The 24,321-nt window shown below is 40.2% G+C and overlaps 1 protein-coding gene and 1 pseudogene across 1 annotated transcript; one reads left to right on the top strand and one right to left on the bottom strand.

Annotated features, from left to right (window-relative positions):
- Window positions 1–182: 182 nt before the first annotated feature.
- Window positions 183–18,248, bottom strand: ATRIP (ATR interacting protein). Its single transcript, XM_035558254.2, has 14 exons — window positions 17,687–18,248; window positions 17,516–17,598; window positions 16,055–16,225; window positions 15,297–15,412; window positions 14,795–14,955; window positions 13,173–13,268; window positions 12,261–12,390; window positions 10,035–10,751; window positions 9,179–9,321; window positions 8,474–8,565; window positions 7,464–7,547; window positions 6,941–7,190; window positions 3,517–5,636; window positions 183–1,769 (listed from the first exon to the last, which is right to left on the bottom strand). Exons 1-13 carry the CDS (start codon window positions 18,246–18,248, stop codon window positions 5,569–5,571), a joined length of 2,673 nt encoding a protein of 890 aa, XP_035414147.2. The 3' UTR covers window positions 183–1,769; window positions 3,517–5,568.
- A 4,190-nt stretch (window positions 18,249–22,438) lies between these two features.
- LOC118253677 (protein BTG1-like) lies at window positions 22,439–23,648 on the top strand (annotated as a pseudogene).
- Window positions 23,649–24,321: the final 673 nt, after the last annotated feature.

The raw sequence follows: 24,321 nt of genomic DNA on the forward strand, positions 1-24,321 counted from the left end.
TCACATTTTCTCAACTGAATTTCTTTTAGTTAATTTTTGACAGCAGACGAAATAATTGCTGCAATTAAAATAACTTTTGGATCAGGTACTTTTCATTCTAACATTTCTTCCTCCTGCAGCTGTTTTCCATGGTTCATTCTCCAATGTCACTTTGGCCCTGGAATCAGGTAGGATCTGCTTTATAGACTGCTGGGCAGGTGTTGCAGAACAGCTGCGATGTGGAGGAGGTCTTTAGCAAAACAAATCATTTATCTACATCCTCAAAATACCAATGTACATTCCTGTTTTGTGTTCTCTCTTCTAGGAAACTCAGCAGTTATGCGGCTGGAATGTAACAGCCAATATGAAAACAAACCAGCAGTTTTCCTCTAGATAGTTTCAAAAATAGGCCACCATTTGAGCAGCTGCTCAGAATAGCATTCCAAATGCAAGCATTAGAACTAAAACTTTTAAGATTAATGCCAGGTGAACTACATTTACCTGCTGCAGGGAGAAAGCACTCAGCACATTGTTAGCTGTTTGCAGTTAAACTTCATACAGAGTGTTTACACTCACTCTTAGAAGAATTTTGATAAACTTCAGCCTCACTGGGGTTGTAGGTCTTTTTATAAAGTCACAGACCACCTTTTTGTATCAGTCTGCTAAATTATAATCAATGAGATACAGCTCTTCAACAATTTAAACAGAAGTTTGCATTCATAGCAGATAATACAGTCCTTACACAGCAGAGTAGAAGTCCTGTAATTGACCTTAATATATTAAACAATACAGACTGTAACTAACACAAAAACATTATTCTCTGGTTAAGATAACTGACAGTTAAATAGTCTAGCACAGGCTAACCTTTCTTAAGCAATAATTTGCACAAGTGGGATTAAGATGAAAAACAAGTTCCACAACTCAGGTCAGATGTTTTTTGCAGTGTTTTTTATTTGCCATCTTCACCTATTACAGTTTGGCTTTTAAAAATGTGAGGCCTGACATGATACAAAACAGATGTTGTTTGTCTTGTCTGTAGAAATTTGTGGACTGGGTTAGGTGATCTACAGAGGTCCCTTCCAACTTCAGCTAGTTGATGATTCTGAGTTGCAGGGAATAAGGTGCTATCTGTGCACGCTCCATAAATGTTTTAATCGGTGAAGTACCATTTACTTTATCTGTGTACCTAGCTTTAGCAGAAATAAACTGTTCCATGTTTGAATCCATTCAGTGCATCAGGTCCCTGGATCACCACAGGAAGACACTTACCAACGCAGCGATATGTCCTCCTGAACTGTGACTGTTCAACCAGAAGTGTCAGTACGTCGTAAAATGCAAGTCGGCAAGGCCATCCTTCTCCTTTTTGCATACAATGTCTGAGTAATAGCTAAACTACTAGAAGCAATTGCTGCCTTCGTCCAGTTCTTGCCTAGCTTTAGCCCTGCCTGCAGAGCTCAGCTCATTGAGGGGGGAAAGCCAGCTATACTTAGCTCAGCTTTCAGAAGGGAAGCGAAACAGCAGGCTGGCTGCTGCCAACTGATGAATGTGATGGTCATGTATAGAACATGACTAGTTTGTGTTGCTTAATGCTTCAGTATTCACTCCTATGACAGTGCTTGTTGCTGGAGTAAATTCCTTTTCTCAGAGAAACAGTTTATCTGTAACATGGGAAAATAGGAACTGGCCTTGAAAAAGAGCTGCTGTGCTGTAAATTCTACAGGGAGTGTCTGGTGAGAGCAGGCTGAGTTCTGTTACTTTCAGGTCATAGTTTGCCAGTGGCCCCCATCATCCTTAAAAAAAAACACACTTGAGTGATCATCTGTTGCATACATGATTGGATCTCTAAAAAAAAAAAAAAAAATTAAATCCCAAATTCTAACAATGTAAAAAGGGAAGAATTACTGGAGGTCAGTACAATCTTTCAAAAATTGACAAAACACAAAAAGGGAAAATCCTGTTCTTTTGTTAGTAACTATAAATGACTTAAACAACAAATTATGGCAATTCTAAAGAGAAAAAAAGTGTAAGTATACTCACAAGAGTATAGCCTCACTTTTTCTTAGGAGCATGAACTTTTCAGTTGCAGAAAATGTTTTAAGTTTTAAAAGCTGCCCTTCAATTTCATAATACCATGATGTTACTATCACTTCTATTGGCAAAGGTGTGAGGTGGTGTTTTTTTTTTTAATACAGCCTCCAGAATACCCCAGGTTATACCACTTTAAAGTCAAAAGTAGGATGAAAATGATCAGAGTGTAGACATACATGTTAGGGTGTTGTCTGTTAGAGTGGGTGGATGGGAAGGAATCCAGTGCCAGAAGGGAACAATTTATGTGTATTTTCCTAGCATTTTCTCCACAGATAACACTCCTGTTTATATGAAGTTTAGCAGTAATACACATCTCCCTCTTACCAAGCTGTCCTTGAGATGAAGCCAGGAATTTCTTAAACCAGTTTTTATAACTTTGGATTGCTTCAACAATTTGGGATTCCTTAATTCCTTTTAGACCAACCTCTTCTAACAGCTCATTTCATCTGTCCACCCAAAGAAGTGATTTGAATTCATCTTCTCTCTGTATGCTCAAATTATCTTTATAGAAATTAGGTGGTGGAAACAGCAGAGAGCACTTAAAAACTGATGGCAGGTTGCTGCATTTTGGGACAGTGTGACAATCATAGGTTTGATAGGACAGCTCTACGCTGGCCCTTCTCAGCAGACTGTCAGCTACTGCTTTACAACTGTTCACAAGACTTTTTAAAGAATCACGTTCATGTTTACTTTGGCTTTTGAGTAAAGAAAGGGTCTTTAATTTACATTTTTCAAGCTCCTCTCTCTAATCCTAAAGGCCAGGACTTGCCTTTTTTTTTTTTTTTAATTAAAGTGTACTAGTTTTACATCATGCTGAAACTTCTGTAGTTTGTCCAGTGCCACAGTGCTGCTCTTAAGGTAGTTACTATGCAAACATACATGAACTCAGAAGGAAAGCTTTGCTGTATGTGCCTGTGTCCTTCTTCACTGTAGTCAAGCAGGAAAACAGCAGTTCTCCAGCTGCTCTAAAGGGCCTTTTGAAGCCTGTTACTGAGAGGAGCTGCTGGCAGCTTGTGGATAGAATTTATCACAGCACCAGCAGCCCATGGCTGATGGAGCTCTGTCAGCTGTTGCTCAAAGTGGAGGATGATCCCTGGGCTGCGTTGTGGGAGGAAGGAGTGAAGCTTTGTACCTAGCAGCTTTGGCCCGAGAGAGATGCTGGATTACTGCACTAGCTATTCCTGTACAGCTGTTTCTGGGAAAGTTCTCTTCAAAAGCAAGAGCCCAGCCAAGAGCATGTTTAGCACACTGAGCAGGATACAGCCTCTTTGGGTTAAGACTGGAGAACTGAATGTTTCCCAGTTTTCCAAGGGCTTGCCTCCCACTGTAGTACTCTCTCCCCTCTTCATTCTGGTCCTTGGATCCAGGCTTGTTTTGAATATGAGTGTGTCCCTCTTGTGCACCAGCACTGCAAAAGGTGATGTAAGGCAGCTGCCTGCTTGGACCTACCGGTACAGCACGTGGGGCTGCCCAGCCTGGGTGCCAGCCTAACACCCAGAGCAGCTGCAGAAGCCAAGAAAGCTTTGCCTGGAAGAGTCCTTTCTATAGCTTGATCCCTGCCCCAGGTCTTGTAAGTAGCTTTGAGCACATTTCACTTCTTGGCGCAAAAGAAATTCTTTGGCATGTATTTTCTCAAGTCCAGCCCTGTCCAGAGGAAGAATGCCCTAGGGAAAGAAAGAAGGGAACCAACTGAGACCAGCCCAAGGGCCAGCTTTGAGCCCAGCGCCATATGTTCCACTCTTCCCTCCTTCCTGCATGGAGAAACAGCTTTCAACCCCATTCACCTTCAGTGCAGAGAATGCAAACCAGCACCCATCCAACCCCAGGGAGATGAACTGAAAAGGTATATGCTCCATGGCTTGCTCTGGCCCCAGGCAGTCCTAATACACCTCCCACCTCCTGAAGAGGATAGTAGGGGAAGGTATAGTGCTAATTTAGTTACACAGCAGATAAAAATAATAAACAGCTTAGGGTGATAAAACAGTAAGAGACCAAAAATACTAGACTCTAAATTAAGAGCACTGTTAACAGTACTCTTTGCTGCCCAACTGTAATCCTGTCTTGGTAGGAGTCCCTCTTTCCTTAGTGCAGGTTTTTTTTTTTTTGCCATCACAATTTGCTCAGCTGTAATATGATGTCTGTTAACTGCAAAATCTAGGAATATGAAGCTCTAGTTTCTTTCATAAGCACTAAAATTAGCACAGTGTCCTCCTTGTAGTGAAGTACACATAACATTAAAACAAAGCAATTGAAAGCTAGGATTGAATTTAACTTAGTCTACTATCTGTAGATCATTTCTCCCCTACTTCCTTACAAACACTACATAAGGTCAGTTTTGGCCTAAGGAAAGGTTTGTTCCTTCTTTTGAGATGCCTCATAAATGCAGCTTTCACTTAAAAATTGAAAAAAGTTCAATGTTTGTTAAAAGAAGGTATAATCCATAGCTTCCTCTATTCAATTCTAGTATTCTATAGAATTAGAATCAGGTATCTGTCAAAAGAAAAAAGCATTCCAAGGTAAAAACAAACCTCTAGGCTTATTTTAGTAGCACTTACACTTCTAAGATCTAAGGTTCAGCCACTACCAGCAGCTAAGTGTGGCAGCTGATAATCATACACAGTTGAAAGGGTAAAGCAACAATTCTTCCTCCTGTTATTTGTTCTGTACCCTAGAAGCACTCATTCATTTTTACTACAACACAGATGCAAACACCACAATCCAGAAAACAGTCATTCTGCACAGATTTAAACATCCCTCTCTTACCTAGTAAGACAAAAAAAAATAGCCTAAACGTTTACCATCTCATTCTTCTAAGGTAACTTTTGGAAAAAGTTCTACTATTTTTTGTTTTGGCATCTTAAATAGTTGTACTTTCAGCACATTCACGGATTTGAGGGAAAAAATGAGTGATCTTGGATGATTATTACAGGACTTTGATGAATTTCTTGCTCAGAACTGAACCGCCAACTGTAAGTTATTTCTACAAATTTATAAAAAGCACAATAAACAATTTACTAATATCAACATGAAAATGTGGAAATCATGCAAGAACGTGCTAACAGCTGCAAAAGAAACAGAACAAATATTTTTAGAAGACTTACATATGAACTCAGTGATCACAAACACCTCAGGACATTCAGCATCATAAATTTAGCTGAAATTTAGCTGTAATCACAGTTAAAATGGAAAACAAAAAGTTTCCATTCTATTTACAGCTGTTTCATGAAGAATGAAACCCGAACAGAACCATTCATAACCCCTTGGGTGGTTTTGCACAGCAAAACAATACATTGCAGTATCATTTTTGTTACATCAAAATTTCTTTGCTTTCAGGTTCATTTGGATAGCATAAAATCACAACAAAGAAATACATTTTTGTTGTGCTGCATTTGAGTGCAACCTTTAGATTATCACTTAATAAAACAGCTCATTTAATTTTCAGATTGGCACTGATTATTATGATTTAGATAAGGAAGGACAGAGACCCTTGGTAAACATTAGCTAACTGGAGTCCATTCCCTGATCTTCTGCTTCTGGCTCAGGAGGATACAATTCATCCAACATCAGCTCTGCAACAATAGAAAAGCACAGTTTTAGAGAATTATTTTTGTACTTGATAAAATTATAGCTGGGAGTTGTTTGTATTTAAAAAAAAAACAAACTTCCTCTAGAAGACTATATCAAATAGACTTTTTCAAGGTTTAAATGTAAAGAGGTCTTTATATATGTGTTTTGTCATACAGACTTTTCCCGACTCCTCCTCTTTCCTTTAAGGCCTAAAAGTAAGGAGAGAGCTATCTTGGACAACCAAATTTAGTTACCAGGGGAAACATAGTGAAGAGTAAATTTTTTTTTTTAAGAACTATCTAAGACTATTAATAAAGTTTTAAGCCTTATTGTTGTAAACTTATTTTAAAAAGCCACTTGGACAAAAGCATAGTATTTTGCGATTAGCAGGAAGAACCTGACTGGTAAGTACACATGTGCAAGCACATGTATGCACCACCATCCCCAAAATTGTAAGCTGTTACACTCTTTTGGTCCATTTCCAAGCACAGCTAGACAAGGTGTTAGGAGAAGTTCCAGAAAACTTTATGACACTCTAAGCAGAGTAGAACAAATACATAGCATGCTGTTTAGTCTCTTCAGAAAAGTCACTGTTAGCACTTGTGGTGTGCATGCATGACCTGCCTTACTGATGCAAAATACCACCACCGAAAGATTTATCACACGGACTCTTAGTAAGACCATGGTGTCTTATAGCAAACCGCATACTGACATGAGAGCACAGTCCTCACATTAGCTCTAAAATATGCATGGAAATAATGCCATGAGTGAATGAAGAGGTGGCATCCAGGTACAGGGAGCAGAGACAATCTCACTAGATTTGCTCTGCAGGAAATAGACACGAAGTGTGCAAAGCAAAGGTAAAGTCTGGATGTTACATGGGCTAGAGAAGCTTTTGGGGTAATGGAGGAAGGGTGGGGTGGAAGAGGGACAAGGAAGATGTTAAGGTATGCAGGGAAAAAACAATTGCAGAGAGAAAGCGTAATGCTAGTTGGAAATTTGGAGTAATTTAAAGTGAGGTAACATACAGTGTGGATTGTTCTACTGAAGGGAGGGGGAGCAAAGGATTTTGTTTGATCCGACAGTAGGGACATCTATGGAGAGAAGAAAGGAAGCTAGTGATTTGGTGTAATGAAGCTTGAGAAACTAGATTACGGACTACCCTTTCAAGTCTGATCAACAAAATATCCACATTAATTGGTACATAGTACTTGTTAAATGAGGAATGAGACAGAAGTGGAATTTCATTCACACAATAGAGAAGACAAAACACAACAAAACAATTCTGTGATGTGACTTGATTTACCTTCACAGCCACTCAATTTTCTATTTTTTTTGAGAATGGCTCTTATGCCTGGCATAGCTTGGTCATATTGATGCAGTACTTCCAAACAGTGTTCATGAAACAGTTTATCTTTCTGAGATAGGCTGTGTAAGAGTAAAACAGCGTCTCGTAAAAACTGAATAATTTGCTCCTTATGTGCACACGAGCCGCTATCAGATCTTCTAATCTTCATCCACTGTCTATGTAACATTACAATTAGTGCCTTAACCACCTGCAAGAGATAAAGAGTCTAAGTACACAAAATAAAATTACAGCAGTGGAAAAGTTATTTCATTATGAACTTCACTAATCAATCTTTTCAGACATCCAAATTTTAGAATATTTTCTAGCAAGCAAAAACAAGCTTTCCAGAAGAAGGCAGACTTTGAAGTACAGAACACTTCTGTTTCAGTGTAGCTAAAAAAGGGGAAAAAACTACTTCAGCATTGTTAGGAGTAACTTTTAAGTTTTCAGTGGAATAAATTCAGTAGCTGTAGTGACGTACCTCAAGGTTACACTGGCAGTCTGTACCAGGTAGTAAAATCGCTGGCCTGGAGCGCCGCATACACCTTGTCAGGAGTCTAACTGTCTATTACAAAAACACGCAGATGGCATTACAGTAAGTACTAGGGTTCTGCATAATTATCACACAATTAAGCTGCAAATAAAGGGAGGTAGAAATGTCATTTCATTACTGGTTTTAAACATTCTTGGTTCTTTTCTTAACAATTCATCTTTTTACCCCACCAAAAGAAAAAAAAGTATTATTACGGGGGGGGGGGGGGGGGGGGGGGGGGGGTAACAAACACTAACACAGACATGGGATTTGCCTTGTACAGAAACCACTTCAGCTTCCTGATAAGAAAGGCTGACGAGGATTCAGTGCATACACATCGTATGTTTGCACTTCCTAAATGCAATGCAGATAGGGGATAATGAAAATACTTTTAGAAAATAGTTCAAAATTCTTTTAAGTGAAAGTAGAGGTGGAGCAAACTGTAGAGCCCCACAAGTCACCCCTGGCACTACAAACAATATAAATTAAATTCAAAACCTATTCTCCCTATACAGGATCATGCATACTGTACAGCAAGCTAGTATTTCACCATACACTGTATTCCATTTGGAATGATCTCAAAGATACAGTTCAGAAGTAAATTATAAAATCAAAATGAAACATAGGTCTTGCTTCCTTTTACTCCACCAATCTAAAAGCAAAACAAAACTTGCAGTCTTGAACATTTACAGCCATCCTAAGAGCCTTCTCGCTTTTTCAGTGACCTAACTATGTTGACTGCTATGACTGATGTTATCTTGAAGAGTGGTCATTGTTTCAATTTCAAACAGCTTCTCTTAGAAGTCAATGTAATCCTTTACTGCAAGCGAATACTCTCAATTTTTGTTTCAGTTGAAGACAGAACTTATTTTCAAACAATTTGTGCACCACCCTGTTCCTCCCTTCCCCCTTCCCACCCCCCAATAGGAAAAAGCACGTGAACTAACAGCTGTTGTTACCTCTTGTTCCAGCTGAAGCCAAAGCACTTCAGATGCTGATTTATCTGGCCTTGATGTGATATACATGTACAGTGCAAGAAGAAGGCAGGCATCTGAAAGACAAATTGTTCTTTTCCCAACTAGTCAATTGTTTGTGATAAAAATTAGTATTTTTTTTCCACAGAAGATTACGTATTTTCTGAAATATGTTGAGTGCTATCCTGGGCTCAAGATACAGATTCAACTTCTTGCTTTACTTCCAGACACCTTAAGCAGTGCTGAAGAAATTAGTATCCCTAAACTTTATATGCATTTGTGGCGCTACTCTCCTATTACGTTCTTAGGGTACTAGACAAAGAGTATTTGTCATGCAGGGTACTGTAATCCCTAAACTCAACATTGTCATGAGTGCAGATCCTCTGCAGAATGGAATTAGCCTTCAAATCCTCAAAACCCTTTTTCCTTACCAACTTTTAATATAGTAAACATTCATCTGGAAAGTAGTTTTAAAAGTCCAGATGAGTATCAAAACTCTGTATGGATACTGCCAGACAAAATATTCTTTAAACAGTAACTGGAGCTCGGTGCTAGAAAATGATTTTAGGTGACACAGCAGGCTTTGCCTTTGGGGGGTTTAATACTTTAGAGCAAGGCTTATTTGTATTATTTTTAGTTGTGCTAACTAACATTCAGCTGTTAACAATTATGTGTTAGGCAATCTTTTACCTGAATGAGAACAAAGCTGAGCAACCAACATGTGGTGTTGAGCAAGTACAGACAACAGTTTCACGGTCAAAAGGACAGCACGCAAAGGGATCTCTGGACACAGACAACGGAGCAGTATCTGGCTACTCAGTAAGTGCTGAAAACTTCAAAAGAAAAATCTGAGTTAGAAACATGAAAAGCACTGACAATTTGAAAATAATTCACCATTTCTTATATGCAGCATCGTAATTCATGCCTTTTCAGCCATTCAAAAGTAGGTGATCTCAACTTACATGCCATAAGCTGAAAAACATATTGTTAGATTTTGAAGACAGTCTGCAATTCACACTATGGTTCCACATATTAGACCATTAGCAGACAAATTGTTGCACTTTTAAGAGTGCCATTTTATGTGCCAGAATAAATAAATATTATAAATATTTTGTAGTATAAAATTTATTTTATATACTTATATTATCATATTAATATAGACTAAATAAATAAAACAGAAAGCCCTGTGCTTTCATTCCTTAAAATCTCCCAGCAATTGGAAAAAACAAACAAACAAACAAAAACTTATCAACTGCATACAGCCTTAAGTTTTCTCCCTTCAAAGTGACAGCTATGCAATGAGGCAACAGCGTCTGCTTCATATAAACTTATAAGCAGATCTTATTATTAATTTGGGGCAATTATCTCATTCATTAGCAGCAAAGGCAGATCCTCCCATGCATCTCAAAGATGAGCTAAGAAATATGATACTCTCCCATACATGTCATAATTTCTACTGTCATCTGCACAAATTAGTTTCAACTGAGAATGAAAACTACTAAACAACAAAGAACCTGAAATCATTTTAAAGCTATTACTGACTTACTTTATTAGCAAGTCCACTGTTGAATTTTCAGCTAATTTTACCAAAACTTTCAGGCTTTGCGTTAGTATGTTATCAGTCTGGGAGCCTGTTGTAGAAAAATCTAAAACCTGAATCAGCTTTCTGAACAAAGAATGTTGAGCTCGATCGTTAATGGGGACATCCTGTGGAGCTTCAGACAGCCCTCCTTGTGTCCTGGTATCTTCTTTATTACCACACAACACATTTTTGTCCATCTTGGAAATCTCGTCATCTCCAACAGTAGAACCTTTTTCTACTTCAGCAGACAGCAGTATGTGGACAACATCCCAGCTATAAAATGCCAAATAATAAAGAATACCCAGTGATATAACTGTTGTTTCTTCAAGAGACAACCTGAAGTCCTCCTTACTTGATACCGTATTTGTGCTGGTTCTAGAAGAAACAACTGAATGGTTTCCACAAGAACCATTTACTGCCTTGTCCGCCAATTGTACTGCTTGACAGTATGCACCAATATGGTGCTCCACCAAGGGCAAGAGATGCACAGCGCCTCTGATCTTGCAACATCTGAGGGGCAAGAACTCTCTCCCACTTCCTGCTAGGCTTCCTGCAGATGACCCTTCATCCATAGCAATCAAGTTCAATCCTGTTATTGCAAGTTTTTGAGCTTCTCGCAGGGATACAAGAGGAGCAATTTCTTCCTGAGTTGTCCTGATGTTGCGTATTTGTGTTGGCTTCCTATCCAAATAAAATAAAAAGGAAAATACTTTAGCAAAAGGTAGCAAACATAGCTGAAAATTTAATTTCATTTATTAGTTACCCATATTCTGAATGAAATAATAGAAAGGCTACTGTAGTTAGGTGTCTATTCCCAAAATTAAAAAAAAACTACTTCTTGATACTTGCATGGAAGAACAATATCAAAACAATCCTAAGTCTTGTGAAAGTATTCAGGACTGATAGTTGCGTAACTTTACCAGCTCATTAGTAGCCATTGTATAAAACTACATTTCAAACACTGGCTTCTCAGTTGATGTGCTTGAGACCTGTTGTATATTCTTATCTTCCCCTGAAGTCATTTGGTAGCTTCTGGGAAGAAAGAATATTTGCATATTACTGATATGTAACAAGCAGGGGCTGTCAAAAGACTTCAACAAAAAAACGGAGGGACAGCTTCTAGCAATTAACTAGTCAAAATGCAGCTACAAAGGCCAAATGCAGAAACTGCCTGCGTAAGTGGCATGGGCAATGAGACGTGAGCCATGCCATAAACCCCACAAAACACAAGAATTACTAATAAAACTACATATCAGAAAAGCAAAGGAATTTCAGGAGCTACAGTCTAATTCTTCAAGGTGAGAAACATGTTTGAACTGTAAAGTGTGATATTACGTTTTCAAAGTTTATTATTAAAGAAGATGTATTCAAGAGAGATGGTGATAATAAGCCTGGCTGATTAGTCTTGGGAAGAAGAAAAACAGACTGAGTAGATTATTAACTTGAGAAAGCTGTGTTGAAAACCTTTATTAAAAGTTCTGCTGTATCAGTGGGTGCAGGAAAACGTTTACAAGGTAACGTCCTGTAAACCCTCCCATAAACTATGGGTTGTGATCCAGATTTTGTGAGCAATTAATTCCTTTCTAAACTATGATCTTGAATTTAACAATCAACAAGAGTTAACCTTTATGTTTAAGTAAACCTTAAATAAAAAGCATAGGATTCTCAACAAAAGAGCAGTAAAGCAGGTAACAACAAAAGCCTTAGGAACAAATATGACTTTTAAAGACATATTCAGCCAATTTTATATCTAATATTTGTATTTAAATACTTTACAGAGCATTGTGTCTGGCAAAAACTGTACATGAATTGAACATAAATTTAGATTAAAACAAAAACTCTACAGTTCTTTTGATCACATTTTACTCTTACTTGACTCATGATGTTGTTTATGTACTTCTTTCATTGCAATGCAAGTTTAATATCCTTAAATAGATATGCATAGCTGTGGCTGATAGTAGCTTTAAAGTTTTACTTATTTCTGTGCCTTCCCTTAAAATAAAATTAACCTAGTTTCTCTCCTAGTGTTTCTCCAGTATTTAGTATCCACAATAATCAAACATTAATAATTGAAGACACAGAATGACATTCCAAATTGTGCCTTAAATGGCCTCAGCAAAACAGCATTGAACACAAGGAATGAAGCATCCAACATGAGTCCTGATATAGTAAAACAAAAAATAAACTTACGTATCCAGAAGGTTAGGCTGTAACATAGCTCCTTGTAGGGTCTCTGAGTTACCACTAAGAAGATGGCAGAGACCTAGTAAAGACCCAGAGACAATGGGCTGCTTCATCAGTGCATTCAGTAAGATAGAGCCTGAAAAGATATATAATTGTCTTTGGAGTAGTTTTACCATCAATAACAGTAACAAAAAATATTTCAAAAGATTAACCTCATTTATAGTGCTCTAAACCACAAAATTATTTTTTCGTTACAAATTTTCTCTTTCTTACAAGAGAGAATTCAGGAAAAGAATCACGTTCTAAAATACATTTTTCTGAAAATCTTCAAGATGTGATTTAAATATTAACCAAGTTATATTTAGAGAGATTTTAATTACAATCCCCATATTAGCAAAATATCTCAATCCAAATGATTGTTATAACCCACAACTATCCTGGTGACTTGCTCTCCCTTTTCCATTCCAGACATTAAAATCATGTGATACAATCCTTTTCTGAACTGGAAGCAAGATGTTGAACATTTTAAATGTTGCTCTACTGTTTTTACTTAAAGAAAAAATTGTGCAAAGTTTGCAATAAGAAGTGTAGTATCTTAATAGTGAAAGAGCCACCCTCCTAGTAAGATGCCTCTCAATCTATATCTTGGTCCTTATCCTTCCATAAAGCAAAACCCAGGCAAACATTTTTCTTAAATAGAGTAACAATATCAGAATGTTGTGGAGATACAAGATGATAATATAATCTGAAATGTTTTATTGCAAAATGACAATACTCAAAGCAAAAAGCAGCTAGCTCACCACCTCTGTGCATTGGCACTGCACATAGCAGGTTCGTCAGCCTGACACGGCTTAGTACTGGCACCTTAGCCGTACCTCAGAAACGCTCACTATTTCTGTGCTACCAGCAATACCTTACCTTGTGTGTTTCGTTTATGTACAGATTTATAGGAACCGTTTTTTGCCACTGTTTCATGCTTCATGGATAAAACTTCAGGATGGGGTATCTTACTATCTAAAACAAACAGTAATTACAATTCATGTATGAGAACTAGATTGCTTATAAATCCGTATCTATCATTTACGCACATTCAATTAGCAACAGCCATTATATAGGAAGTACACAGGCAGCAGATCAGCATAAAATACATATTTTGCATAACTCAGTAATGTCAAATAATAATCACGGAATCATAAAATAATTTGGAGGGGACCTTAAAGATCATCTAATTCCAACCTCCTGCTGTGGACAGGGAAACCTCCCACCAGACGAGGTTGCCCAAAGCCCCATCCAGCCTGGCCTTGAACGCTGCCAGGGACGGGGCAGCCACAACTTCTATGGGTAGCCTGTGCCAGTGCCTCACCACCCTCTGAGTAAAGAATTTTTTTCCTTATATCTAATCTAAATATAACCTTTTTTTTAGTTTAAAGCCACTACTCCTTGTCCTATCACCACATTCCCTGATAAAGAGTCCCTCTCCAGCTTTCTTGTAGGTCCCCTTTAGGTACTGAAACACTATAATACTATGTAGTTAATATAGTAACTATAATACTACAGTTAAGAGCTGTGATGCAAGCAGAATTGCTCCCTAAAATACATTAGAAAATGTAAAAACGTAGAAAAAAGCCTTGCAGGGTTCCTAAGACAACTCATCAGCGTGTTTTTCAAACAAATAGGCGTACTGAATGTTGTTACCATAACGAATAGGTGTGTGTGGGGGAATAACAGTGTTAATCCTTTAAGGCTACTGTAGTTATTTTTGTTTGTTTTTGAAAGTTCATATTGCCCACACAGTTTCAGACTGAATACTGTAGCTGAAGGGTAATGTCTCAAATTTTTCATTTTGTTTTCTGTAAGTATTAGCTGATGATACCTAAATTTCGCTGGCTGCTACAAAAAAAACCTGCTATTTTTATTTCATGTTATAGCAATCTTCAAACATATTTTATTTTCCTAAGTTCTACTCAATGAATTTAAAGATGCAATTTTATGAGAATTACTGCTCTATGCATAGAAGAGGAAATGAGTAACCGGTTTCAGCTGTTTCTTTCAATATGGCTAAATATGTACCATTTAAAATAAAATGCCAAAAAAGGGTCTGTTTATTAAAGCCAGAATCGCAGTAATCCAAAAAAAAGCATTAGTTGACTAGCAGACATTTTCAAGAAATAGGCAAATTATTTCCTGTTCTTTCTTCAGTGACAAGGGCAGATAACAATTTGGGTATTTTAGTTCATCCCATAATAAATGAAAGTTTTTCACTACAGCCAACAGATAATTCATCACTGATATCCTGGCATCTGGTACACTGACATTTACCAAGATGTGAATTAAATTGATCTTCATGCAAATCTGAGTCATAGCTTAATGCCAATTGCTATAAAACCAAAATAAATTTAAGCAAAATCAAACTAAGAGAAATACTGTTTTTCCCTACCGTACTCTTACTGAAACCACTCAGTTACATAGTACAAAAAGCTTTATCAAAGGCAGAATGTCCATATGCAGCTAAAAATGTTGCAAGTTATATATGGGTTTACCTTCTTTGATGGAAGCAGCCTGGGCAAACAAGTTTCTTGAAGAACAAGATGGTCTAGTAGACGTGTCAGCACTGAAAGACTCCTTTGTAGGAAAAGATCTTTTTCCAGGCTGTGGAGAACATCCTTCTGATTTCACTTGGATTGCAGAATTCTTTTTAGGGCTATTTAAAAAAAGTAAAAAAGCAAGAGGAGAAAATACCCCCCCCAACCGACTTTGATGAATCAGTATCTCTTTTAGAAGTATTTTATTAAACAGTAAAGAAAGATCTATTTAATATTGTTTGTAGCATTGATGTTTTAGACATATTTCACTATCCACTCTTTGTAAGTCTGTCATAGAGAAGTCTTTTAAAGCAAATTCCACAGAAGTCAACAAACTTTTTTTGGTTGTATTTTTTCAAGAAAACAGAACTAAGAGTTACATGAAGAAAGAAAACCTCTGTAGTACTTCTAGCATATGTACTGCAAAAGGGAACACAAATTCGTTTTCCAAAACTCATACCTTGGTGTTAAAACTGTTTGAGTAACATGTTTATTTCTCTCACAGTTCTGAAGTCGCGTTCTTAGTTCATTCATTTCTGCATCTTTGAACTGCAACTCTGACTGCAAAGACAGTATCTGAAAGGGGAATTCAAGAGACAGTTTTACTGTTACGGATACATGAGTGGTGCTATAACTGCAAAGCAACTCAAATTACTGCAAGATTTCAAGATTACCATCTACTTACTGTGATCTCTGCACAAGATCTCCATTTTTATGTATCCTAATCCAATTAATACTACGTTAGAACCAAGTGTCAAAATTCAGGCAAGAAACATATGACTTGGTAAGACCAAGTGCCACGCAGAGTATGACTGCAGTGAGGCCATTAACAGCAGAGTAAACAGCACAAAAGCAGCCACTGTCCTCTTCAGGGGCTTTCAAAAGATGACTGTAACAGGAATAGCAATCTGATCAGAGTCATACAGAATATCTGTCTAATTTTTCCATTTAACAATACATTCCAATTGTAGTTTTCTGGGGATTGTTTAAGAAAACAACAAGTAATCAAAAAATTCTACCATGTTAACTTAGTTCTTTTATGCTGGCAGAAGAAACCCGCCAGCAAGTTCTCACACGTGTTTTCTTCTAGATAAAAGTGTACATGATTTGGAAGTTTCATACAAATGTTCTTCCTTTGACTAAATGGGCTATAATATCATTTAAGTCATAAAATTAGCTTCCACATGTAGTGTGAAGGTAACTGATATAGTTACAAACCTTTTTGGAGAACTCTCTTTCTTTTTCCTTTAGGGTCTGAGATTTTTGCTGTTCCAATAGCATATATGATTTTTTCTGTTCCTCCATAGCATACTCCATCTGCTGCATTGAGTCGCGCAAAATTTTAATTTCTCCATTTTTAATAAGAATTTCATCCTCCATTTCTTTCAGCTGCAAAGAGATGAATTCCATTAAACGATGTATTAAACCAAAAGTATTTGTATCATTATCTATGTGGTTGAAGATTAAGCATGCTTATACTTTCTAGAGAGAAAAATGTTTCTGTAAACCAGTTTAGAAAGTCTGCAATATGGCTTCTAATCTTTTTTTTTCCTTTCTGATTAAATCAGGCTCAGCTAGTGTTTTCTCTAACAAAATTATAAAATGACAGCAAAGGCATATGTCAATACACTATGCTGGTATCTGTCAGAGGCCATTCTTTTCTTTCTCCTCCTCTATGTTTACGCTACTTCTTTGAAAAGTATTCTAGTCGCACACGACAATAACTTATTAAAATTTTGGGATGTAACAATGATAAGGATTGAGAAAGAAGTATAAAGACACCTCTATATCATGATATAAAATTATGTTTTACCCTCACGTGGTATACAGGCAGGGCCTTCCCAATAAAGGGGGATATAAAAGAAGTGGAAGAGATGTAAGGACGGTGACAGAATTGTAAATAGAGTAGGACCCTTCCATATGGGAGAAAGCACAACTCTGAGGAAACAAAGGTCTATTGAAGCGTAACCGCTACGCACAAGTTATTCCTCTTTTACTGCCTCTCTTAGTAGTCAAGCCCCATCTGCTAGAATCACTCATGAACTTCAAAGTAAAATCAAAGAAGACATTTCCTGACACAATGTGTTTTTAAGCTGCTGACTACTTTGACACCAAGAGTTATCAAAAAACAGCTGAGTATTTTAAAAAATGCACTGAAGAATATTATACTATCCCTGGTAGTGGTTTCTATATGAAATTCTACCAGAGACTAAAAGGACATTCTGGTAAAATATTTGCATAAACTTGCTCAGATCTCATGTTCTTATTAAGCTGCCTGATGTGGTATGGCCATCTGCACGCTTGCACTTTCCTGCATCTTTGTCTTCCAAGCAGTATGTTTCCATGTGGCATCACCGGGAGGTAACGTAACCACCTAAACGTCCTTTTGCAAGTCTTTAAATTGCACAAAACACCGTACAAAAACAAGAATGGATTTGACAGGAAACAAGAAAAGCTGACAGAGCGGCGTTTGCTCAGCTGAAATGCTCAAGAAATAAAGTACTGCTCTCTCTTACTGTCTTACTGGAGCTGTCTCTATTAGGATGCTTTTACTAAATCCGTGGGTTTCAGTAAAGTTGACCAGAAGGCACGGCTGCACCCCAGGTCCCCGCAGGTCCCCCCAAGCCCCACCGAGGGAAGGGCCGTTCGGAGGGGAGCGGAGGGGAGGCCGTCACCCACCTTGTGCCGGGTTTCTTCGTGCTGCGTTTGCAGCACCTCAAAACGGAACGCGTCCCTCAGCAGCCCGCTCTCCGCGCCGCTCCCTGCCGCGGAAAGAGACCCGCACGCCGGCCGTGAGGCTCGCCCCAGCACCAGCACCGGCCCCTTCCCCCCGGCCCCCCGCACACCGACCTCTGGGCTCCTTCCCCGCGGCCCTGCCCCGCGGCCCAGCCCAGCCTCCCCACGCGCGTCCCGGGGGGGCCGCGTCCTGCGACAGCGCCTGCGAGGCGATCGTGTCGATCTCCTCCAGGTCGTCCGCCGTGAAGTCGTCGCCGTCCCCGAACGGGTCCTCCGGCGCCTCGGCCCCCGCCGCCGGCCCCCTGGGGCGCTTGTGAGGCGGGACGCCGTTCCCCAGCGCCGCGGCCGGAGCGGGGCCCCGCGCCCAGCCCGCCCCGCACAGCGCGGGGCCGCTGCGCTTCCGCGGCCCGGGCGCCGCCATGGCGGGCAGCGCGGAGCCGAGGGGAGGGAGCGCGGAGCCCGCCGCGCCGGCCGCCAGCCAATCAGCGGCCGGCAGCCTGCCCGCCCGGCCAATGGGGGCCGCCGCCAGGCGTAACGCGAGGGCGGCCGTGGAAAGCCGTAGAGGGGGGTGTGATGTCAGCCCACGTGACCTTCCCCGCGCTGTGGTAAACCCGAGGCGGCCGCCTCGTTTTGGGGTTTGGCTGTTTGGGTCCTTTCCCAGGGAAATTGGGGTCATAACCGGGCTATTTTCATATTTTTGTTTGTTTGTTTGCTTGTTTTGCTTTGTCGTCTAATAAAGCAGAGCCGGTAGGAGGTAATACTATCGGGAAAGTGCAATGTTTGCAAAAAATCTGTACTAAAAACCTGCTGCTGGTTTACTGGCAGCAATTTGCTGTCATAATCACACCTCAGTCTGTTCATAAAACTTCCGTAACTTGGGTTGAAAAACGATCTTTCCAGCTACTGTACGCTTCGTGTAACCCAGGTGGGCATGCGGTCGCTGCTGGGCTGACAAACTCTACAGAGTAGGCCATGGCCTCACAGCGTGGTTCTAAAAGAGGGTTAGTAACAGCTCCCAGTGCTGGAAGCCAGCGACTCGTAATCGTTTGGTGGCCTTTAAATGAGAACCGCTGTGCTGTTAGCATTGCACATCTCAGGTTCCACAGGAGAAACCTGATTGCTCTTGTTCATTTCTATATTGCCCTTCACATGCAGCAAACTTAAATCATTGCTGGAGTGTAATCCGTTTTATTTAAGTACTGTTTATGCATAAACAGGGGGAGCCTGGGATCGCCCATAAAGGCCAAAAGAAAGGCAGTCTGAGCAGTGTTCTCAGCTGTCCCAACTCCTCCCAGCTTCTCCACTGAAGTGGTCACAGGTGATCCCTCGGGACTCAGGCAGGCAGGACAGCTGCAGCTACTTAGCACAAGGGACATACGCAAGGGGCAGCCCTGTAGGAGGGGTGGGGTGGTTGTAATGATGAGATTTGCATCACTTTATCTGTGAGGTGTGGGTGTAAGGCTTCTTATATGAAGATATACTTTGTTAATTAATTTATTAGATGGAGGAGACTATGGAGGGTCTTAGCATTTAATTCATTGAATGTGTCCTTTGTATTCAGAAATATTCTTTCTGTGTGTAGTGGGAATGTTAGCATAATGTTTGGCTCTGCGGTCCGGTGATAAAGGCAACTAGTGTTTCTAAGAGTGTTTTTACTGGATTATGTTTAATAAGAGATGCTTCAAATAGATGGAGTAAAACAAAAACTTCTTGTGTTGTTTAAAACCTTCACGTAGGGGGTCCAGGGTTCTGCTTCAGTCACTCTAGAAAGGCTGACTAAGACCTTTAAGCAAAAAGGATCTTGACTTAGATTTTACTTGGTCTTCCTATTTTTCATTTTATTATTATTGTATATGATAACTGACTGGGCTAGTGCTATTGTTGTTTACCGTTTTTACTTTTAAACAACGATGATGTATTGCTGATACAGCTTCATTTTTCCCCCCAGCTAAAGTTGAGGAAAAATAGAGTAGAACGCTTGCGTATACTTTTTTTTTTTTTTAAATAAGATGTAACGAGATATTGACTGTCTTTCTCCATTCCAGGTGTTTCTGCTGAAGAGAAATGACTTTGCAGGTGAACAGAATAACAGCAAAGGTAAGTCTCAATTTATAAGCTAAAAAAAAAAAAAAAATCTCTGTGGAAGAAGATGATATGCATGGTAGTGGTAATTCATTTGTTTCTGTCTGTGTGATAAGATTTCTCAACTCTCAAAGCTAAAAGTCTTCCAGAAAATGGAGGGTGGGGGGAAGAAGCTTGCAGTTTGTGCGTGGGGATGAGAGAGTGAGAGAGAGTACTGCTGAAAACTTGTTTCTGCTGAAAAATGACATATTTCAACAGGTCATGCTTAACTGTGCTGGTATGCTGTTTGCAATTGCTTAATTACATTCACACTGTTGTGTTATAGGAAGCACCGGTATTCTCTAAAACAGACTATTTATATAAATGGCTACCGTAATAATCAGCAAATAACTAGTTTCCAAAGATCTAGATACTAATGCATATGGAACCATTTTCTGGCATGGAGATGAAAGTCTAATAGTTATACAGCTATTGCTTTCTCTGTCTTCTTTCTGTGGTTTGTGTAGCTTGAGCTTTAAGTATGAAACTTGCTGTGGAGAATGTAAAAGATCCAGGTGTGACTGATATCAGCTGCTAGCTGTGGCATCTTTTCATTTTTACAGCAAAACTGTCTTATCTCACTTGAATGCACTGCTTAGTGGACCTAAGCGCCAGACCTCAATGTAGTGAGCACTGATCTGTGCTAGCAGTGTTGTGACATTTCTTTGTTCTCCTGCGGTGCTTTCAACTACTTTTCATTTGGTTGCTCAAAAGCCTTTTCTACTCTGATCTTTACTCAAGTTTCTCACAAGCAAGTCAAAATCAGGTCCCTTAATATCTGTCCTAGCTTTAGTAGAGCCTTGACCTACCGGGGATTTGTGTGTATGTTCGTATGGGCATACGCAGCTTGGAAAGGAGAAAGTGTTTTGTGTAATTAAGCGTGGTCTGATACCTTGTCTGGATTTGTATAGCTCTTAATGCTGTTAACAGTAACGCTATGTTTATTCTGAATACTAGTAAGAATTTCACGACTTCAGTGTAAGCATGTTGGTGTGTTTGTCTATGTCACCTGGAAACGAGTAGCTGTCTTCCTGTGTCTGTGGCAACACTGCCAGGGTGTCAAATGTTTTGCCTGGATAATTTACCAGTGAAGTCTCCAAAACTGGAGATGTGGATTTTGTGTTCTGATTCTCAATAAGACTGAAGTAATTGGATGACTGTTACGCCCAGATACCGGCAAAGATTATTTTTTAATTAGTTTCTAAAGTCTGAGTTACTGAAATGCATGCTGAACTTAATTGAACCTGTGTTCTAATAAAATAGTATCTTGATGCAGCTCTCTACACTTCCTCAGGAACAGAGGTCGTATAGAGCTAACAGTTGTGAGGGAAAGGAAAAGAAAGCACAGAAATTCACTGTCTTCCTTGAAGAAGAGATAAAATACATTTTTTTTTCTTCCTGTACTGGATAAAAATCTCTGGCTAGGTTATAAAATGACATACAGAATTATACTCCAAAGTTTATGGACTTGAAATACGATGGCTAGATTTTTAAACAACAGCTTTAAATGTGAAGTCATAAAGTGGGACTATCTATCCAAAATTCAGGTGCTGTAGTTCTGTCACTTGAGGTTCTTGACCCTTCTGTCTTGGTCATGTTGCTGTCTATTAAGTAGGGAAGAGCAGGGGCAAGAAGTCTTATTCAGGTGAATAAGATCAAGTAAGCAGGAGCAATATGTGAATTTTATTGTTGTCATACTGTTTCAAACAATTTTGTCCAAACTGGATAGGAACTTGCTTTCCCGAAGCAGATTTTGTACAGACAGACTAAGTCTGAAGAGGTTCTAATAGTAAACGTAGTGAAACTTGCTTGACTGCTTCAATGTGTCAGATAGCAGGACCTAGCAGAAATAAACCAGAGAGGGCTCTGTAATTAATAGATGCTTTAACGAACACATTGTCTGTCCTGCTATTGCCAGTGGTAACTGAGCATTTCCGTGGGAGCTCCCCCCGTGTGGGATGAGACTCAAGTCTGTTATGAGTTTTCTCCTGTATTGTTCTTTTCTAGTGCTCCAGCTAGGTGGGTTGGGATTTCTGGGTATAGCCTCAGTGACTTCTGACCCGTAGATTAAAGGGATGGAATTCTTTGAGGCTTGGGGAAACTTGCTGTAAATAACTTCTGTAAATTCTAAACCTGTGTTCAGCTGATTGTTAGTAACAACTGAAATACTGGCCAAACCTTTTTCATGCTTCTCCTGATGAGTAAGCATCTGGTAAACTTTTGAACAGCAGTAAAACAAGGTCTGTTTTTAAAGGTCTGCAGACAAGCCTTCTCCTTAACTCCTGTGTATGGCTTTTGCTGCTGCTGAGCTAGAGCTGATGTCGCGCTCTTAAGCTGACAAGCAAGAGAGAGGTGAAAACAACTCAGATGTGCAGCTGGGGAAACACGATGCTATTGAGTTTACTCACAGGTGAGCTCCCTCCGGCTCTTGCGTACGGCAATGCCTTAGAGGAGCGTGAAGGAGCAGCGTGCGCTCTTCTAACAACGGGGGATATAAAATGTTAGAACCACAGAGCCCGGCGGTGATGGGGGCAGGTGCCTTTTCCAAGCTGAGGTGGATTTAAGGCCAACCCAGTGGGAGGAGGGGATGGAGTTAAATAAGCCCGGAAAGGAAAAGCGGCTGCGGCTCGCACGACCTTCCTTGGCCTCCGCCGCGGGGCGGGGCGGGGCGGGGCGGGGGCGGGGCGCGCCTTTGTGACGCGGCCGCGGCGCGGCGCCGCCATTGGCTGGCGGGGCGGGGGCGTGGCGCGGCGTGGCGCGCCGGCCGGGCGGCCATGTGGACCGAGGTGCGCGCGGCGGCGGCGTTCGTCACCCGCCTCCTGCGGGCCGCCGGCGGTATCGGCGAGGAGCGGCTGCGGCGCTTCCGGGAGTGCCTGCAGGAGGCGCTGCGCGGTGAGCGGGGGGCGGCGGCGGCGGCGGGCCCCGGCCCGGTGGGGGGGGCGCGGGGCCGCGGTGACGCTGCTCTTTGTTCCTCCCGCAGAGCGGTACAAGCACCACTGGTTCCCCCTGGCGCCCTCCAAGGGCTCCGGGTACCGCTGCATTAGGATCAACCACAAGATGGACCCCTTGATAGGCGAGGCGGCGGGGATGATTGGGCTGAGCCACGAGAGACTCTTCCAGCTCCTACCCAGCGAATTGACTCTTTGGGTCGACCCTTTCGAGGTGTCCTATCGTATAGGTGAAAACGGCTCTATCTGCGTCCTTTACGAAAGTCGCCAGCCGGGGTAGGAGACGACCAAACCGCTGGAGAGTAGGAGCAGCCGTAAGGAGCAGCAGATCCAGCCCTTCCGAGAATTACAACGTGATGATGGTTTCTAGTTAAGTTCCTGTTCCAACGATGTATATATATCCTGGTTTCTGATAAAAGTAGATGTGACCGAGATCTTTATTCTTTTTTTATTGGTAGTGGTAGTATTTTCCACCCAATAGTCATTCAAGCCGTAGTAGTACTGCCAAGTTCTTTGTGGCCAAGGGCTAATGTACAAAGCAGTTCTTTAAGCTGCCTGTTACTCTCTGGATCACGTACTGTAAATGCACTGTGCAGTCAGCTGACTGTTTTACACATTTATATTTTCAAGGAAGTACTAGCTATTTGTAATAAAAAAGCAATATTGTAGCACTCTTCATGATGAATTTTCGTCAAGATTAGCACTTGGTTTTAAAAAAAACTCAACTTGCAAAGCAATAACACGAGATTAAAAACAAATTTAATGAGCTGCACGTAAATCTTTCCAGTGACTTGTCTGCACAGAGTTTTCTCAGGGTCGTTCAAGTTTGGCTGTAAGGCACAAATAACAAAAAGTAACTTCTATTTTTTCCTCTTTCAAAGCATGCATTTATATCAGGGTTGGGTTTCATCTTGCCCCAACGTTTTGACAGAAGGCGTTGGGGAAATAGTTATCTTGTTATTTCTAGTTATTGAAGTAGAATAATAAAGGCTTGTTCAAACTGCTTTGACTTTGTTGTTGTTGTTTTTTCTTTTTGAAACATTGCTCTGAAAGCTTTCTGTAGCTCTTTCTAATCATTTCAGATACTCCACCTTTAAGAAGGTGAAGCTCTTAATATTCACCCTTATTTCAGATAGCTACAACATGCTTAATTGCAGCTCAGACACAAGGTGTCTGAGTAGAGCTGTGTGGTTTTTCAGTGTGTGCTGTATGAAACTGAATGGAAGCAAAATTATTTTTCTAACATTCGATCAGTTGCAGGAATGTTTTTGAGTTCATTGGGAGATGAAGTTAATGTTTAAAACTGCAACTTAAAGCCGTGTAGGAAGGTGGAGTCAAACACTAATGATAAGTATCATTTAACTGTTTTGACTTTTCTGGGAAACAAGAAACTGCCATTTCTTGAGTTAGGTTGGATTCCTTCTCATCTTGTTTGTGTCTCTAATGCCAGTTAGGTACAAATTAGGAAAAATATCAAATGCAGTGGTTTCAATGTAATATCAAAACTTTGTTCCTGTTTTTTGTGGAGACTTCAGAATAGGATTTGGTTCTTGCCCTATGTCAATAACATGGTAAAACATACAGTAAAGAGGCAGGTCTGGGCAAACTGGAAAGGGCAGAACTCCAGCTTGCATGAAGATGTTTTTTCTTTGTTTGCATTAGAAAAAGCTGTGGCTTGTT

The sequence above is a fragment of the Cygnus atratus genome, chromosome 10 (genome assembly GCF_013377495.2).
Source record: "Cygnus atratus isolate AKBS03 ecotype Queensland, Australia chromosome 10, CAtr_DNAZoo_HiC_assembly, whole genome shotgun sequence".
NCBI classification, from domain to species: Eukaryota; Metazoa; Chordata; class Aves; order Anseriformes; family Anatidae; genus Cygnus; species Cygnus atratus.

Excerpts from the sequence above, each read along its gene's own strand:
- ATRIP (XM_035558254.2), bottom strand. The coding sequence starts at position 18,248 with ATGACCCCAATTTCCCTGGGAAAGGACCCAAACAGCCAAACCCCAAAA. Across the intron at positions 16,226-17,515 it reads ACGAAGAAACCCGGCACAAG|CTGAAAGAAATGGAGGATGA; the intron begins GTGGGTGACGGC and ends ATCTCTTTGCAG. Across the intron at positions 15,413-16,054 it reads AAAGAGAGTTCTCCAAAAAG|ATACTGTCTTTGCAGTCAGA; the intron begins GTTTGTAACTAT and ends TTCCCCTTTCAG.